Below are 19,042 nucleotides of genomic sequence, written 5' to 3'. Positions count from 1 at the left end.
AATGTTCTTGGGTGACTTATGGCAGATTGGTCCCAGAATGAGCAGCACAAGGAAGGGAAAGGGGTTCTATCCCAGTGCTCTGATAAGAGGCGGTCTCCGTCTGGCTGTTATCAGAAGGGCAACCTTAGTCTCAGGCCCTGGTTCTACCTACTATCAAAGAAACACATCTTGCACTGGCCTCACATGCTTTGTTTAGGCTAACTAAGCACAGACTTGCTATGAGTACAAAAGGCAAAGAAACAACATAACAATGCAAGCAGAACATCCCAAGCTTCCCACTAGGGATGCCAACTTCAGCTGCCCTGAATAAAGGGGACATGCAGCAGTTATTTCCCCTCAACAATACAGAAGGACTGTACACATCCTGCTTTTGTAACTGTCAGAAGGTAATTTAGAAGTACTGTGTGTATATTTTGAGGACTGTGATGAGTATGCAGCTCTAAGAAAATCTCAGATATTTTCTCATTTGCTAGTTATAAAAGGAAATAGACAAAAAGGCTTTGACAGGTATCTGAGCACTGCTTACAGATGGCAAGTGCCTGGGAAGGATGCGAGCTCCAAATTCTGATTCTGTATAAGAAAGTACCCTCCCTGTCATTCTATTGTACTGTGTAATTTAGGGAAGCCTGTTCTGTTTCCAGCCATGCTGTAGTTGGAGACTGATGGTGTGAAAGTCAGTACTTAAAAGCAATGAAGACCTTGTTATTTGGAAGACTTAATTTTAATACCACTGCTAGTGTGCTATGCCTTTTGTACTAGACTACATGTATAAATCAAGCCAGCCACCTTTCTGCTGTAGTTCTAGGTAAATTTGCAGGATAATTTTGGGCTGGAAGCATGAAAAAAATATAGTACACTGCTATCTTCTGATCAGAAACTGACCTACAGTCTCTTTCTGGCATTAGCTTGTGATCCCAGGACAGAGATCCTGACTCCCAGTTGCATTCACTACTAGCACTACACAAACTCATTAGTGAAATTCCTTTTATTAGAAAGACCCATGAGGGTGCCAGTAAGGTTTAATTTTGGCTTTGTCATTTAAGCACTATTAAATGCTTTTATATCTATTGCCTTAGGTGTTACCTATTTACTGTTTTCTCCGTCAGTTTTGCAGCTCTACTGGTATAAGGTAACAAGTGAACTGATAAAAGGGAGAGACAACATACTCCTAGCGTCACAGGGAAAAAATGTGAAAGATCATGGAAAGTACTCAGGCTTCTTAGTAACAGACTTTCTTATCTTTCCTTTCTCTTTAAGATGTTATCAAGAGATGACTCCTAACTGTTACTCAGTATATGAGTTAAATTAGTTACAGTTTATGAGCTTTGCATTTATAATTAATAACTTCATTGTGTAATCAAGCACTCAGACATTGTCTGTCACAATAGTACAGACTGAAATTGAGTTAAAAAAGAATGAGACACCATTTAAGTCTTGGGTATTGGTTAGACTAATCTAGAGATATAGCTCTAGAATGTAACACCCTCTGCCATGGCTGTTTGGGGACAGTACCTTGCTGACAGGGTCAGGCAATATTCATCGTATTCAATCTTCAGGACGTTTTGGGCTTTTTCTGTCACTGGGCGGCTGACCTAGAAACAAATGCCATGAACATGAATGTGGACATGAGTTAAACTGTCTATAACCAGTACACCAGACAAGTCTCAATGCATATGGACCCATGATGTCCCAGCCATCTATTTCATATTTCGATGCAAAGAGATGGGCAGGTAGGGTTTTCTGTCCTTTGTATTGCTGGTGTAATAAAGAATGCTCTGTATTTCAATATGGTGGTGGTGCTAAAGGAAAAAAAAATCATTTAATCCAACTATAAAGGTAAGGATAAAGTATCAATCAGGGTTCAGTTTTGATATGATAAGCTTAGGAGAAGTTTAGTCTGACAAGTGTCAGAGCATTTTTGGGCAAAAGTTTTGGCTATTCTTGGAATGAATTAAAATAACTTTCTTCCTCACATGCAGACATTATACAGTGAAGCACTTCAGTTCAGTGAATGCCTGTCTGCAGCAAGGCTTTTTAGGAGCAATAAAAATACTTAAAAGCTACAGCTCAGCTAAAACCTTTTTCCTGACATGTATTGTATTACCATAGAATCATAGAATCATGGAATGGTTACAGTTGGAAAGGTCCTTAAAGCTCATCCAATTCCAACCCCCTGCCATGGGCAGGGACACCTTCCATTAGACCAGGTTGCTCAAAGCCCCATCCAACCTGGCCATTAGTTGCCTACTAACAGCAACAGCCACTTAGGAGAAACACAGCTTCATGGTACCGATACCTTGTTATTAACAAGCATCTATTATGCCAGTGACTCAGTGTTTCAAATGTATCCAAACAAGTACCTGCTCTGCAATGCCTTTTCACTTAATGGTAGCGTGTTTTAGCAATTCCTACCCCAGCTGGGAATCCATAGTTCTTTTTACACTATCAGGTCTCTAGGGAGATCAGCCTCCCACCTTTTCATAAAACCTCAACCCGCTCATGTCATTCTGCTGGAATTAATGATTAGTAATTCTCATCTTGCATGTTTCCTAGATCCCCAAACTCCTGACTTGTCACTTCAGACCCTCTTTCACATAAATAAAACTTGGCATATTAGCTATGGAACAGTTACAATGGCTCTTGGTGGGAGGTGTGTAATGGGTGGCTAGGCTTAAGAAGCAAGGACCCCTCCAGCCCAATACCTGTTGTTGCACAGGTACTGGTCCCAATGGATGCTTAGGGAAAGACAGTAAGAACAGGACAATTGTGTCCAGTTTCTGTAATCTGCAATTTAGAAATTTACTGAAGAACAGACTGTGTTTATATCATTTCATGTAATAGCTCCCAATACACCTTTTCCCCATAAAGTTGGCAAATCACTTTTTGACCCCATTAATGCTTTTGATGAATACAGTTAAAGGGCAGATGAAAACCAGGCAAACGAAAGCTTATGTAAATTTTGTGTGGCAGGAGTTTAAAACCAGGCAGACTAAGCCCAAGTGAATATGTTGTAGGGAACAACCCTGTATGGGATGGAGACATGAGGAGAGGAATAGACAAAATGGGATATAAATCTTTTCTGTCTCCAGTTTCCGTAATCAGATGGTAAAACTGATTTTGGCTTGTATTATTTATGCAGCCTGAATAAGGCTGTCATACTAAGTCACAGCCTTATAGATAATCTTTTATAGGTTTGCTTTATATTATTTTCCCTCTGTCTCTTGTAAGAAGCAAGGGAATCCCCTGATAACAGCTCCATCCCCTGTTTCCCCTTGCCCTCAGCTGGATATGAGACCTAAACCAGCAAAGCACTAATAGCCCACTACAGAACTTTAATTTCAGCCTATAATACAGATGAGGCATTACCTTCATGCCTGACACAGCCAAGGTGTTTTTCAGTCGGTATTTGCCATCCTTCTGGGGATATGTGTACAGCAGAACATCATTCATCTATATGAAGAGAAAGACAAAATCAATAATTTGCAATATGGCTTGCAGGCCTGCCCATTACTCCTGGGGGGGATACACAGAACTAGCAGTAACTTGATGAACTGCTAGGACTGTTACTAAAGACAGGCGCAAGCCACACATCTTAGGTCAAAGCCTGCATTTCTACAAAACTCCAGGACTTTGATTTCTTCCCATTTTTGACTGTTGCTAATGGCTAAGCAAGTAGATAATCAGCTCTTTTCTATTCAGCTTGGGTGAAACAGTTGCTTTTAAGGGCAATGCCATGTTCAAGTTGGGAAGGCAGGCTCTGCATGTACTACCTGGCAATATCAGCTAACTGTCCAGGATGCTGCAGCTCTGACCCTCTCAAGGTACCCTACAATGAAGCTGCGGTAAGTCCAGGAGTAGGGCTGGGCTTCAGGGACTTCCATTTTCTGGGCGAAAAGGAAGTGGAGGTCAGAAGATGTGCCACAGTCCGGAGGAATGATTCAGGGAGGAATGGTTTGGATATTTGAGAGCAGGAACTGTACTTCACTGCTAGCAAAACTTGCCTAGACATATGACAGCTTTGCTGAGTCTGTGGGCCACAGCAGAGACCATGGAAGGGCAAAAATGAGAAACTTTTTTCATTTCATGAGGAAAAGAAATCTGTAGCTTAACACCCCAAATACTTCCATAGTTCTCACAGCTCCTTGCAGAATGCATGTTTTTCCAACAGCTTCATACTAAATGGGATCAGATCTTCTCTTTGCCTAACTTAATCATCGACATTATTGCAGCCTTATACCTTTGTGACAACAAACAAATAAATGAAACAGCAGAACTGGACCTTGTAGGTCTTTGCTGGCCTCTCCTTCCCTTGCTACTAGAAGGAATAGCAGTATCGGTGGGCCATACCATTGCCAAATTAACGCTTGTGTGCATGCATTCTCTTCTTTACTTGAATGAGCAGGTCATGTTCTCTTCTTGTCTTTCCCAGGCCTCTCACATCAGTACCAATGTGCATAAACTCAGACAGCCCCTTGATTACTGTACTGGGGTACTACAAACAAAGATGTGCAAGGCATAGGTAATGCTGTGTGATGCCAGAGGCAAGGCATCTTAAAGGGAGCAATTCTCAAGAAATTAAAAAATAGACAGAAACGAGCTTCACTTGGATTCCTCTGTGACAACGGCATTTAAATGTAGCCAATTGGATGGTAATAATATTATATTTTGGAAGGAAAACTGTGATAAAGAAAAAGAGACGCAGAGAAAAGGGGAGAAAAATAAAGAGTGATTTGGCAATAAAATAATATACTTGGTATGACTGGAATTGTTGGGGTCTTGATAGTACTGCCTGACCACCTAAAACTGCTGGTGTAAAATTTTCACTAATTTGCCTGCCTGAAAAAAAAATGGAAAGTGGAACCTTATGGATGTTTTCTTAAAAGGTCATAGTTCAGCTTTCTTACAGAGCAGGGACAATGACATGGAATTAATAGTCATGGGATTAAATCCTTATCATCTTGGATTTAACAGCAAAACTGTTGTTGCCTTTATTAGGGCCATGAGTTCACTTGTGGACACCAGTTCATTAAGTAGCTGTTTGATTCACAGCAAATCAGGCTTATGTGCATTAGCTGCCCATCTTTAAAATGCAGATTCTCATTAACGTGAAGCAAAAGATACCAAAGACTGACTTTCCCCAAAACTTTTACTCCAAATTTTACTACTTTTAAAAATTGAATGAAGTTTACTGAGTAGAATCAGCCAAAATTTTTCAAGAAAATGATGAAACATTTAACTCTAACATTTTAACAGAAAGACTCCCGTGTTCTCCTGCACTGGCCACTCTACTGTGTATTTCTCTGTGTCCTTCCAGTAAGTCTTAACTCATACGGAGTTTAAAGCTCTTTTAATATAACACTTCTCACCTGAGAATATAAAAGCATACTATCAAGTCAGAATAGGAGTCTCATGTTCTCTGTAGTCTAAAGTGGAGTATTTAGTCCTTTTGCAACAACACAATAGAATTTCCTTAGAACAAGGTGACAAATGGCTTGTCATAGAGTTTTTCTGTGATTTACCTATTGCTCTATAAATTACCCTTCATGCCAACGTTAATCCAGTCAGCACAATGACACCTGCAAAGTACTGACCACATGATGATTCCCAGTTTAACCAGGACTACGCATAACCAGAACATTCATCACAACCTATTACACACTGAGTATGTAGGAGGGAGGGTAAGGTAGAAAAAACGGAACAAATGTAAACCTTTAAGTGAACAGCAGATGAAAGCTATTTTCACTTATTTTCAGTAGTAGCAACTAGGACTCCAGCAGCCAGGTGGGAAAAAGATAAAAAGGCAGGCAGACTTTATTGCTAACATTAAGAGAATACTCTGCGAAATAAGAGAATACTAGTGAAATCTCACATTTGCCTGGTGATTCCGATATCTACTGAATGTTCAAAGGATTATATGAGAAAACAGGACTTCCTCTGCCACTCATCAGTGCTAGTATTTAAGGTTTGTTTCAAGCCACAAGAAAAGGTAACTAGTTATGGCCACTAAGCCCAAGGAAGTGAAATCCTAAGAGAAATTTTCAGGATTCTGGCATAACGTGCTACTGGGTTTCTTGAACAGCAAAACCCATTTATTTTGTTTATTTAAAAAGTTATAAATGTTTTTAAAAAGCAGCCCATTCTTTTATTACTGATGTTTCAGGATGACACCCTGGTGCACACCATTGTCACGACAGCTCTGGTTAATATCCCAAGATTTTATTAAACATTAATGATGACTTTTCTTTATAATTGCCCATTGGAGGTTTTTTTCCTCCTGTTTTTCTCCCCCACAGTATATAGTGGTGAGCTGTGACTCTGAGGTCCCACCAGCTACAGCTTGACACAATGAAATTATGACAAATATTTCAAAGCTTCCTAAGCAAGGCATACATATTCATGAAGAAAGAAAGGGTTTGCACTTGCTGCTGTCTCCTTTGCCACTGGAGACCTGAGTGAAGGCTATATGAATGATATGGTCAGAACTAGCATCAGTACCAGTGGTTTCACGCATCCTCCTGCTTCACACTGTTCCCTGAAGCAGTGAGGACTGAGCCATGATAAAAGCTGATCCTGCAACCCCTCAGGAATCTGTGGTAGATGGGATCGACTGCCACAACTCCTAGGGGAATTCCCAGAAGTCCTTGGGATTCAGACCCACTTCCTCCTTGACAGAAAACTTTTGAATAGTTGGGATTCCCCAAACTGCTCAGATATTGATATGGGAGCACGTATTCCTGTTCTGCACTGCTCCATGCACGCACATAGTCCCCAAAGCAACAGCTGATAACACAGAGAAAGGATATGTCTGGTCTTTAATTTTCTTTTTTTCTGTTACTACTTTTCTTTTCCCCCCCTTCTTTTTATAATCCTCTCTGTTGTGACAGGAACCCAGTAACACTGGCGGTCAGTGCAAGTTTTCTAACCTACAGTGTTCAAATTTATTGATCCAAACAAGTTTATCCATGCCCTGCTGAATGCTGGCATCCATATGTAATGTACTCTCTGTTTAAAAGCTCCTACCTTGTGTTTGTTTTTTCTGAATGTTTTAAAGGGTAGTTCATTATGAACCCTGTGTTATTCTATTCAAGTCTGTGTTAAACATCCCCTGAGTGACAGTGGAGCAGCCTGAATGTGTGCTGGGACGGCATTTTCCAAGCTCTGACTCCAAAAACTGCTATCCTTCAGCCCAGCCAGCTAGAGCATTAAACAGTCTCCCATTTGATACCAGTGTCCTGCATCCTGCTTGCAACACAAGCAGTCTTTGTAGGGAAATTCTTGGAAGGGTGAGATAAGAGACAGTGTCTGAGTTGCAAAGTCCTGTGGTTGGGGGGCAGTTAGGGGGCCTGCCAGTGTCAGCAGCCCGTACTGTGCTGCAAAGAGGCCCCAACATCCTTGTAAACAGAGACTGGACTCAGGAAACAGGCGCACAGCAAAACTCACCAAACATCCTGCCAGGAAACGCCAGATTCAACAATACCATCAGCCTGCACAAAACAGCCAGCTCAAGTACCCTTGTGGTACATACAACATGCACCACAGAAACATATGCACATCAAAAGCCCCTGAATGTGTGTCCTACACACTCGTGCTTATCAAAAAACAAACCAGTTCTGAAAGGTTTTTTTGATCAATACATTAGGACAAATTCTTATCCTACCTGAGTTTTGCCAGTGGCTTCAAAGGGTTATGCTATTGTCCTTAAAAGACAAGGGCTTTAAATAAATGTGGGGTTTAAGAGACAGTGTTTAGGAGATTATTCTAACCTTGGGGTTTTGGGTTGGGTTTTTTTCCCAGGCATCAGAATCAAGATAGCACGTGGATTGGGCTAGATGCACTGGCAGAGGGAAGGATATGTTCATGCAGGCCTTGACTGTTACAAAAAGGTGTTGGCAGTGATAGCTGGTAGGGTCTGAAGACTGATGCAGTAAAGATGCTATATGCCACGATGAAAATACGTTGCCATAGCTATGTAGTAGTTGTCTTAATGTATCACAGGCTAAACAGTCCATTAAGAAACGCAGGAGTGGTGGTGACATAACAGAGAATCCACAGCATTAGCAGTGACAAGCAGATAATGCAAAACCACTCAGGTGTTAATGCAGGAATTACCATATTCCACAGTGACTCATTTTCCTGCAATTTCACCATACATTGCATTGCTCTGCAACATCAAGGGCTTTCAGGGTAGAGGAGACTGAGTAAAAAAATCACTGAACCCAAAGGCAGGTATTTGCCAATAAGTTTCAAAATATTTCCAAGATCAAATCATCCCCACCCCAACAGGAGACACAATACAGGAAGCCCGAAGGGGTTGCAACTTTAGTGCGTTAGAGCAGAAAAGAAGTCAGTTTTATGTGTCTCTTGGTTCTTGAAAGTGACTACTGTGGTTTAGTCTAGCTCCACCACATACTTTGCATGACAGCACATTTGGTCACAGTTTGCCTTTCTGACTGAAAGGAAGAAAAAACCGTTGTTTCTGAATACTGAGAGCATCTATTAACAACAGGACATTGGCTACTGTAATGTCTCCAGTTGCCAAGAGACACTTCTGCCTTTGCCGTTAACATCTGGGTTTGAGCAGCTGAACTCTCCCCAGGAATCAAAAATAATTCCTAAACTAGAAAGTGCCAGAAACTAATTTCTGTGCTTTCTTTGTTCCAGTAATACTTTCAGCCCCTTGTGACCTTCAAGCTGATACAACCATTTTGGACTACTTGAAATTTATCTCAGTTTATCCCAAGCTCAAATTACTTTCCTCTCAATGTTTATTTCATTTAATAGCCAGGTTCGTGACACTTTGGTGTTTGCCATAGTAGTGGATTATGATGTCAGTTACGAACAGATTGGAAGATGAAATGGTAACAACTTCTTGGAATTTGGTCCCAGCTTTAGCCACAACTTCAAAATGTTTTTGTAATACTAACAAAGGCAAGTGTTTCACAAGAGAGATCAGTAAGGAAGCAAGTATCATCTGTTATGAAGTGGTCATCAGTAGGCTCCAGAGTTACTGCTGCTGAGAACACTGTTTCTTAAGACCAGTTCCTGGAGATTCTGGCATGGCCATTTTCCCTTGGCTGCAACAAAGTAATGATTTTGACATCTATTGCTGTTGCTACAGTCCATTGATGCCCACTCCGTAAAACAGCAATGCAGCAATCTCATATTTGAAGTTTTGGGTGAAGTACATCACTTTCAGTACATGAAAGTCTGAATTTTCACAGAAACGAATGAAGCCATCAGAAAAGTGCAGCGCCGGCACTGTGTCCCATTCCATCTGATCATAAGACTGCAATACATGACTGAGGAGGCAAAGAAGCTTGTGCAGCCACTCATGCACCAATAGGAAATATTAATAAGACGGAGAAATAAGAAGAATTAATGGCAAATAGTGTGACTTCTGTAATAAGCCATCTCTTCTCACAATGGTCTCAGGGTGAAAAGCTGTCAGCACTTACAGAGGCCACAGCAAATATGTATTCCAGGCATATAAAACATTTATTTTAAAATAAATTCTGCAAACAGCACTTTAATATTAATAGCAGCAGTAACGCTCAGTTCTTTATGGCTCTTTTCTGAGAAGGAGCTCTTAAGAATTTTTCAAACATTAACAGGTAAGCATGTAACAAACTCCTAAAACACAGGCAAGTATTATCTTCCCCATCATACCAATAAATGCATAAAAATGCCTGTGGTTACACAATAAGCTACCTGAAAAGTTGAGAACAGAGCTCAGGACCCTGGAGTCTCAGACACTCTGTAACTGCTCAATGTAGTGTGTAATGTAAAACAGAAAGCATGAGTGTTAATAGCCTATCTCCAAAACAGTGGGTTTTAATCTGTTTTGATCTGTAAATACTCGCAACTTTTGCAGTAGGGTTGTGAACCCTTGTGAAGGGTATTCCAGCAAGCTAATGAAAGGGTTCATTTTTCTTAACTGTCTTAGAAGAATTTTGCAAACAGACATTGAAAATTGTTGCTGTAATCAACAGGAAGATGGAGGTGTGTGTTCAGAGGGACTATACTGAGGCAATGCACACAGTTATCAGGTAATCTACATAGATGTGGACAGCAGGAACTAAAACCCAGTCCTTGAGCTTCAAGGATACGAATCTCTCCTGAGTTCAAAGAAAGCTTTCATAAACTTCAGCAGTAGGGTGTGCTCTGTTGCTTCCCATCAGATCTCCTAAGGCCTTAGGGCTGGACTTTCAAGTGTGAAGCTTAATTGCTGAAAGTATTCAGGAACTCCCATCCTCCTCATCACCTTGGAAACTTGCACTCCTTTGCAAAATTCTGGCCTAGTCAAGGCTGTATGCAGCTGTGGCACAAACGGAGCGCTGCACAGCCCGTGTTCCTGTATGCAGGGCTGATGGGACATGTGTGAAAAGGGCTTCAGCCCTGTTAGCGACAGAAACTGACTCACCGCATCACCGCTGGTGGTTAAATGACTTGCAGCCTGAAAGTTTCTGCCAGGGATCAGGGCTGCATAAGTGCAGGAGAAGATATGAGAGAGACAGTAAAAATGTAAAAGAAATCTTACCAAGAACAAATGACGAGGGTGCCTGTTTTTGCCAGAGACTTTCATCAGTGTTCCCTCTTTAACAAAGATCTGAAGGAGAAAACAGCAGATTGTAATTGTGAGACTTCACATTCCAAATCTTATTGAGAAAAGAGAATATTCCTCCTGGGTAAAGAGCTACTCTAACAGTTTTCATCAGCACAGGAAGAGATAGATACCTCAGCACTTGCTTCTAGCCTTACTCCTTATGATCTGGCTTAGTCTTTGCCTGGGTTAGCCCTGCTGCTCTTTGTGGCTTGCGTTTGTATCGGAACCAAATGGGTTGGAAACCCACTTGTCCTGAGCCCACTGCTTCTGCACCATGAACTGTGCTCAGAGGCGACTGTCACAGATTGCAAAGCTAACATGCAAAGGGCTTCAGAAAAGAACTCTTGTCTTTAAAAATCCTCTAAAAAAGACAGACCAAAAAGAACAGCTGAAACCTCGGGTTTCAGCATGCTACGTCCAAATAACTATGCCTGCATGCATAATCTATACATGTTTGCAAACATAATACTTGGTCAGTCCATATTGTTACTATGTATGTAAGTATAGGACCATGTACGTAAGCAGCTAAATCAGCATACTATAACTTGATTACAGTAACATTTGAAAAAGTCTAGAATAACAGAACTACATCAGTGGATTAACTGTCATCTACTCTTTTTGGATGGAGAACAGAATCTGGTGTAGTTTTCCACTCTAGAACAATTTAATCAAAGAGACTGTAAATTCTGTATGCTGGGCTTTGCAGAATTTGTTAAAGCATCACCTGGCAAGGGCAAGTGAGAATACTGATGTTACAGACAAATTAGAGGTTGACTGCAGTATTTGGCTGATGAGGATTCTTACACTATGAGTACGCATGCCTTGAAAATTGCTTCATGAGTTTTGCTAAAGATATTGGTGGACTGGTGGGAAATGGAGAGTCGCAGAATTCAAGAAAGAAATATTTTGAACCGTAGAGACAGGTTGCAGCTGCGGAAACTGGACAGGTTTGAAAGCCAGGAGAAGAAATTTGCATTTGATGTGGATGGCAAGACAGAGCTATACGCTTTCCCACATTTCTGTTCATGTGTTGCTTAAAAATGATGTCTTGCATTAAAAGCACCACTGGGGAATGGTGAGAATAAAAATTTGAAAACAAATAATTTCCCCTGATTTAAGGTTCTTACTCAGCCAAATAAAACTCTGAACCTTTCCAGGCTGCAAGTGATTCCTGTTAGTGTTACAGCCTTTCAACAGGAGTATATAGGGAGAAAAACAGCAGCTCCATCAAAACACACTACACATGGGGTGGCTGAGGACAGCTGGAGTGAAACGTCAAATGGCTGCTCTGTGTCAAAGCAGGGGCAATGCATGTCTTTCCCAGCCTGAAGGTCTCAGCACATCTCTCTGCACACTGCCAGAGCAATGGCTTTTTACACAAACCAGCGCTCCAACGCTTATCACAGTAGCTCAGTAAACAACACCTGTAGGCGTCTGAAATCTGGCCATCCACACAATCAGAGATATAGCTGGCCGGAAACAATGCCCTTATCAGCATAGGTCTGCCTGCAGCACTCACCCTTCCTGGCTGGAGGAGGCCACTCTGCCCTCTCACACTGTGCTCAATGTGTACCAGCTTCTGCAAGTTTTCCTGGGGGAGAGAAACAGCGTTTAGGAGATTGTATGATGACAGTTCTTTAGACAAGCAGAGAAACCTTCCCTCACCCCTCCTCACCATTTTATTTGTCTAAAAGTGGTATTTCAGAATTAGGTTTCGGAGAGAACTGAGACCAGGGATTTTACGCCCGGGTGGTCTTCTTCCAGTCTTACAGGTTTTATAAAACCCTGTCACCTGCATTCACATCTGCTGTGACCTTCTACACTCCCATTACCTCTGATACCTTGGTTCAGCTTCAAAAGGGCCTGCTCACTCCATACGGTATTTATACATTGGCCTCTTTGCTGACTTTCTTGCTCTGTGAATTAATAAACTGGAAGAAGAGGCAAAGAACAGTATCTGCTCCAAAGGCCTGTGCATTAGTGGCATGCCATGAATAATCCAAAGCATTCTTTGATACTATAAGACTGTTGCTAGGATTATCTGGAGGTTTACATTCTATGATAATGGATTAATGGCTTTGCAATAGGGGGTTTAGAAGGTTAACTAGTAAGCAGGCAGTGAAGCTGCATTTCTGTTTTACTGCTTTGCAAGGATCAGGAAGTTCATTATCAAACTCTGATACTATTAACTGCCTACCTGGCCTTAAAGCACAGTCCGTGGGCACTGGCATGTGGCACGAACTTATCTATGAAGATGGTAAATAAGATTAATCTAATCTAGCTAAGACTGTGCTCTCATAAAAAAAGATGGTATTGGATGGACATACAAAGGAGGAAGAAGGGATGTCTGCACCTTTGCGATATTGCTAGGGTCTTTTTAGATCTCCTTCAAATTCTCCTGCTAAAACCAAGGCTTGTGCTGAGGATTCAGCTGTGGTTTTATCTGATCAGAACAGTAAAATGGGCTGCACAGCAGCAATGACTCATCACTGGAATATGTCTAAAAATTATGAGCCTCTTGTCTAAGTTAGTCATTGTATCCTAAATCCTCATCTACACACCCAGATAAACTACAGACTAAGGACCATATTTGATATAGCTTCATGACCTGGCAGCCCTTGACTACAGTTTTCTGCTATGACAGATTATGGTCTGTTTTCCTATGCTCCATTGACTGGCATTAAGATACCCCTGGGCTTAGTTAGACTCGATTAGATCGTACAATGTATCTGCCTGATACAAATCAGTGCTGTCTACGGAACCAGCTAATTAGGAAAGCTATCACAGCTACCAGAAAGAGCATATCCATGTCAACACGATGGTCTGTCAAGGCTAATTTACCCTGGATTTCAGCTAACATAATTAATGTACCTATCTCGGCTTGCTTTTTGAGATAAGCCTAAAATAACCTCCATATGTTACTGCCCTGGTGAAATATTACATTTGCTTAGCATGATACTAAGTTTAGTTCTTAATCAGTAACTGCATAGCAAACATACAGAAACACCTACAAGCCTTGACCAGCACAGGGCTGCACTGTGACCATGCAATGTAATTGGCATTGACACATTTTCAAGAAACTCAGCTGTCAAGTATCTCTTTGGCAATGCAGGAAGTAACAAATGGAGTTTTTCAGGTCACTTCTAAAATACTATAGGCCAGCAAAATGGAAACAGTATGTATAAACTAATAGCACAGGAAATACCAGGGAACATGGGACAGCTGACACTTCCAGAAGACATTTGCAAAGGACTTTCCCATCACTAAAGGGTATTTTAGCCCTAGCAAAACTTGTCAAATTGACAGCTTCCACAATGGAAACGTGTTCTTCATCTGCAGAAAAGGCAGTGCCCTCCTGTGAGCACACTCATGGCCAATTTTAGTGCTACTCACTGCGGTTTCTACAAGAGTGAGAGGAGAAGTTGCTGCCCCTCAGATACACCGCAGCTTTTCCTAGGGCTGCTGGCAGAGGCGCCTGTTGTAATGCTGACGTTTGCAATACGGACACATGTTCACCAGGAAATGGACAGAGATGTATCAAACTCATTTCCTGTAGGAAGTCAAACAGCCATCACATGTGAAGGACAGAGATTTATCCGCGAATGCGGGCGGCTGAGAGGGCTATAGTTTCCCTAAAATTCCCTGTTTGTACAGTTTTCTTCATTCTCCTTAAAACTGTCTTCACTCTCCTTTCAAATATCCTTCACAAGCTATGATTAAAAGATGAAAACAAAGCTCCACACGAATAGTACTGCAGAGGTGGGTGGCTGAAATCCTTCTCTGACCATTTTAGTGGTGAACTGCAGCTTCCATCATATTATCATTATGTCTATGCAGGAGAAATGCCTCCCCAAGGAATTCACCAGCTGTTAATAGCAACAATGATTTATAGCTCTTAGCATCTCAGGGCCTCTAACAGATTGTAGAAGTTCAGAGAGCAATACAAACCCTGCTTAGTTCAAGTACTGAATGTCTCCTAGAGTTACAGATAGACTTAATGCTGTGTGGTGACGGTATGCCTTATGCCTCTGTTTGCACATCTGTGAATTGCGAATAATACTTTCCTGCTCGATTAAAATGCTGTGGAGATAGTTAATATCATAATGCGTCTGAAAATCCTGGGTTAATAGTTCCTAGGGAAAAACTGCCAGAGTGTTACTGTCATGAAACCAAAAAAGCTAATAATAAATCATTGATATTCTGCAGAAAACGTAGATGATAATTCAATGCTCCTATCAGATTTTTGGAGTGTAGTTTGATGAGTTGATAAGTGGCAGCAGAAATCTTCCTCCTTCCAGGTATATGCAAAGTCTAAATTATTGCTTAGAACTTCAACCAGATACACGACAAGTTATTAACGCTCTGTCTTGAGTGACATTGTTCGGTTTGTTCTGTAATTAGAGTAACTTCTTAAATTCTTTGTGTTATTTAAAATATGAGAGACAGAAAAGAACGGTGGCTTTTGTGAATGGGATATTAATTCAGAAGAACAGTCTCTGATTTAGCAGAATATTGAACTTGATTCTTATGAACCTGCACCTTCACGAAACCCACAGCATTCACACAAATGGGAAAGAAGGAAATTTTGTTTCATCTCTTCCAGGCCACAGCTTTGGAAAAGGCCAGATGTGCTCTGATGATATGATAAAAAATGAAGGGTAAAAATCTATGTGGAATTTGCGATGAAATTGTTCCAAAACAGACATTGTTAATAGCAATTATTATATAGTCTGTGACATCTGTAAAACCCAGATGATATGGTGATGTTCTTCAAATTAAAGCATGGCTTAGTGGAGATAAAATCATTGCATGGTAATGCAACACAACAAATTTGATTTTGGCCAACAATGTACACTTCTAACTTCAGAAAAGTATTCATACAAATCTCCCATAAATCTGAGTGAAATCTAAGGAAGCACAGGTGCCAGATAAAGACGTGTGACATTGATCTGTTAGGAACTGAGCTCTTACAGTTCCCAACCTCTAATACAGGTATCATTAAAGCTCTGAGATTACTGTGGAAGCTTTTCCTGACATCTCGGCTTTATGATGAAATATTTATTATTTTAGTACAAAGAATGCTTTAGTAATGGAGAAGTATGATTATAAACTCTTTGCCTGAGGAGAAAGAAAATCAGAATCAAACCTGTTAAAAACTTTGCTCAGTAAGTCTGTAGTTTCAGAGTCATTCTGTAGAGTAGCCAGATTACATTTCTTTTTATGATACAACTCTAGACTTGTTAGACTACATCCTTCCTGCAATCTACATCCGTTCTTTTGTCTTGGTAACAGAGTAGTGTTTATGTAGTAATTAACTACTGGTTATTGCTGTCAATGCTGAACATCATTCAGAATTAGTCTGTATGAACATCATTGTTTCCCTGCAGCTTGCTTCTCTGCTATGCTTCTTTCTCTCTCCTTTCCTTCTCCCTCTTCACCATTATGTTTGGCTGTAATGCAACTACCATTTAATCTACAAAGACTTCCCTCCCAACTTTTGTCCCTATCCTATTTACTATAATGGCTGATGACAAAATAGTTTGTGCTGATACCCAAAGTATCTTTAAATAAAGCTGAGAGTAAGCAACCCAAGAGATCAGTGTTTACACTTAGCAAAGGTGTTCAGGCTGTCTGCTGACAAGTTCACTGAACTTGGTGCTCTGAAACAGCCCATGAACGCACGGGCTCCAGCTATGACCTTGGCACGCGTATCAGAGACGGGGCTTTTAAACCTGAGCAGCAGAGATTTCCAGATGTGAGCAAAAGTCAACATTCTTGGCTCTGGGTTCATTTGCTGCAAGCAGATGCTTCCACTTCTCTGGGTAAAGCATGAAAGCTTCAGTTTTAGAAGACAAAGGGCACCTTGGATTTTGAGACTCTTTCTTTCTTACTTCCCAAGCTGTTGCAAAAAAACGTCCTTCATCTAGTTGACCTACTGCGTTTTTACTATGTAACACAGTCTGAATTCACTGCTTCACCCAGAGCTTCCATTCCCCTGCAGAGGGCAAAGGTGTTAAAGGGAATATGCTGACTCAGCAGTGCTGGTGCGTAGCTGTGGTGGCCTCCAACATGTGTCTTTCCCTAACAATTCCTGTGCATTCATTCCTTCAACCTTAAAATCCTCCCTGAAAACAAGATCTTACTAACAAGGGTTGACATTTCATTTCTTCCCTTTGTCTGCATTGATGCCCAGGTTTTTTTTCTCTTTGTCTCTTCAATTTCATGTTTTGGTTCCTGAGTAATTATTAACAACCCTCTCCCTGCTCAGTAAATGAAATAATAAAGAAGTGAATTGAATGCCATCTGTAATTAACCAGAGGGAAGGATGTTTGCAATGCCAAAGAGATTTTTAATTTAGCAAAGGCACAGCAAAATCCCAATGCAGGATGTTAAATTCAGCAATGTTCAAATGAGAAATAAAGTGCGAAAGATTCCCAAAAGATATGATACATTCCCAATCACTTGAAATCCCTGTGACCCAATGCAATGATAAAATACTTAAGATGAGACACCTTTTGAGAAAGAAACACTTCAGTGTAATCACTCACTATTGGATGAAATGCAGGATTCTTGGACTGAGGTGCTTTGTTCTCTAACATAGATGCTGTTGAACACAAACCACATAATAGTCAACATCTGCCTTAGCAACTGCACATACTCCTTGGTAATCTAAATGCCTTGAAAAGAAGTGCTTAAAAATGGCATTTTTTGAAATTTTGGTCTGTATTATGACTATTTTCTAGGTCTAACAAGCCGAGGGTTTTATCAGAAAAAGAAATGTGATGTGGCCTCTTTACAGAATGACTCTGAAACTATGGACTTACTGAGTAACATTTCATTAGACTGCTTCTTTCTAACTACTTGAGCTGAATCCTAGGTCTGTGCAGCTAAAGCAAACATGGACCTCAGTACAGAACTTAGCTGCAGGTGTGAGTGGCTAGTATGATAAAAACAAAGGCAGTGCCTTTTGTTATCAAAAGGTCCAGCAAGTTGAATTCCTCTGGAACCTGCTGTATCTGATACAGATCCTGTATCTGACGGTCTCTCTGCTGCCTCCTGCGCCTCCCAACACTGCTTCTTACTGATGTCAATAGAAAACCCCTGTCATCTTAGACAAAAATCCGACCTAGGTCCTTGGAAACAAATGATCATAAGACCAGCTCTATGGAGGCTATCTTTGCCAGTACATTAGGATTCTAATATCATGTAAGCGATATTAATAAATAACACTGACATTACAAAAACTGTTCATTACTTTGGAAAACTATATTACTTACCTAGATACCTAAATCTGAATTTAGACATGAGCTCTAGCCTATGAAAGTCTTGGCCAGTCTATTTGGTTGTGTGATCATTTGCAATACTATAAACCATGGCCTATGCTATGATTCTATGATTCTATTCTTCTGAAATAAAATGGGATTCCAGAATTGTGGAAGTAAATGAACTCAGAACATTTGTGATGTCTTCAACATTCCATATCTAAAAACATCCCAGGCTACAAATAGAACTATGAAAATTCCCATCTCTCACTTCATTGCTCCAAATATCATTTCAGCAGCCTGAAGAGGGGGAAAAATTTGTGCTGCTTGCTGTGGTGACTTACATCTCGCACAGCTGCATTAAAGGGCATAAGACCTACCCCTTATCTGCAGTACGGTAAACCAGGTCTGGATAAACCTTTGAGTCTCACCCTGGAGGAGGCTTCAGAATTTAGCAGAGATATGCATTCACTTCAGCAGAAAAGACACTACCGATCAGGAGAGCGTGTGTCATGGTAGGACTCACCGCTTGGAGCATGCTGTCATTGGCTCGGTCTGTGATTTCAGAAACAATGAATAAGGCAGCTGAGGGATAAAGCAAAGCAAACACCATAAATCACATAAACGAATTGGAAAATAACCCCAATCCCTTCTGTTTGCAAGGGCATCTCTAAAAAAAAGCGAACAACATCCCCAGGAGCAGCAGCTCCTTTCATTTCTTCGGCACCTTCAGAATGCAACTGCCTAGCAAATTTAAGCCACAGCACAGTGCTGTCAGTTCCCCTTCCCTTCACCATTCTCTTGTGTGAAACTCTGCATCATACTTGTGCTGACCAAGACAACTCATGAGGTCCTTTTTAAGCACCTAGCATGGCACAAAATCTTTTTGTGATGTTTTCTAGTTGCAGATTTTTGACAATTGGAGCTTGTGGTAGGGATTGATTAATGTAACCCAGCTTTAGTCATCCAAAAGCATGGGAATCTAAAGTGATCTGTTTCCCTTTACTGCTGAGGGAGAGGACAGGTCATCCCTTTCTGACAGAAGTGTGTATGAAGTGGGGACATGTATTAACACCTGGATTCTCCACTGGCAAATAGCCTGGGCCAGGGAATGTTTGCTGGCCCTACAGCAGTGGCATAACGTGGCTCAGGTTCTTATCTCAAATCTCTTCTTCTG

General features: G+C 40.9%; 1 protein-coding gene across 3 annotated transcripts in view; it reads right to left on the bottom strand.

Annotated features, from left to right (window-relative positions):
• Nucleotides 1–19,042, bottom strand: part of FGD5 (FYVE, RhoGEF and PH domain containing 5) — a 103,853-nt gene that overhangs the window by 14,033 nt on the left and 70,778 nt on the right. For all 3 annotated transcript variants that reach the window (XM_063347883.1, XM_063347882.1, XM_063347881.1), the window contains exons 10-14: nt 18,392–18,450; nt 12,123–12,194; nt 10,538–10,606; nt 3,367–3,450; nt 1,513–1,592 (exon numbers count right to left, since the gene is read on the bottom strand). In XM_063347883.1, the coding sequence (XP_063203953.1) occupies nt 1,513–1,592; nt 3,367–3,450; nt 10,538–10,606; nt 12,123–12,194; nt 18,392–18,450 (364 nt within the window). The remainder of the gene's footprint in view (nt 1–1,512; nt 1,593–3,366; nt 3,451–10,537; nt 10,607–12,122; nt 12,195–18,391; nt 18,451–19,042) is intronic.

This window comes from Chroicocephalus ridibundus, chromosome 10, assembly GCF_963924245.1.
Source record: "Chroicocephalus ridibundus chromosome 10, bChrRid1.1, whole genome shotgun sequence".
NCBI classification, from domain to species: domain Eukaryota; kingdom Metazoa; phylum Chordata; class Aves; order Charadriiformes; family Laridae; genus Chroicocephalus; species Chroicocephalus ridibundus.
The sequence above is the reverse complement of the archived record's forward strand: the minus strand, read 5'-3'. Positions and strand labels throughout refer to the sequence as shown.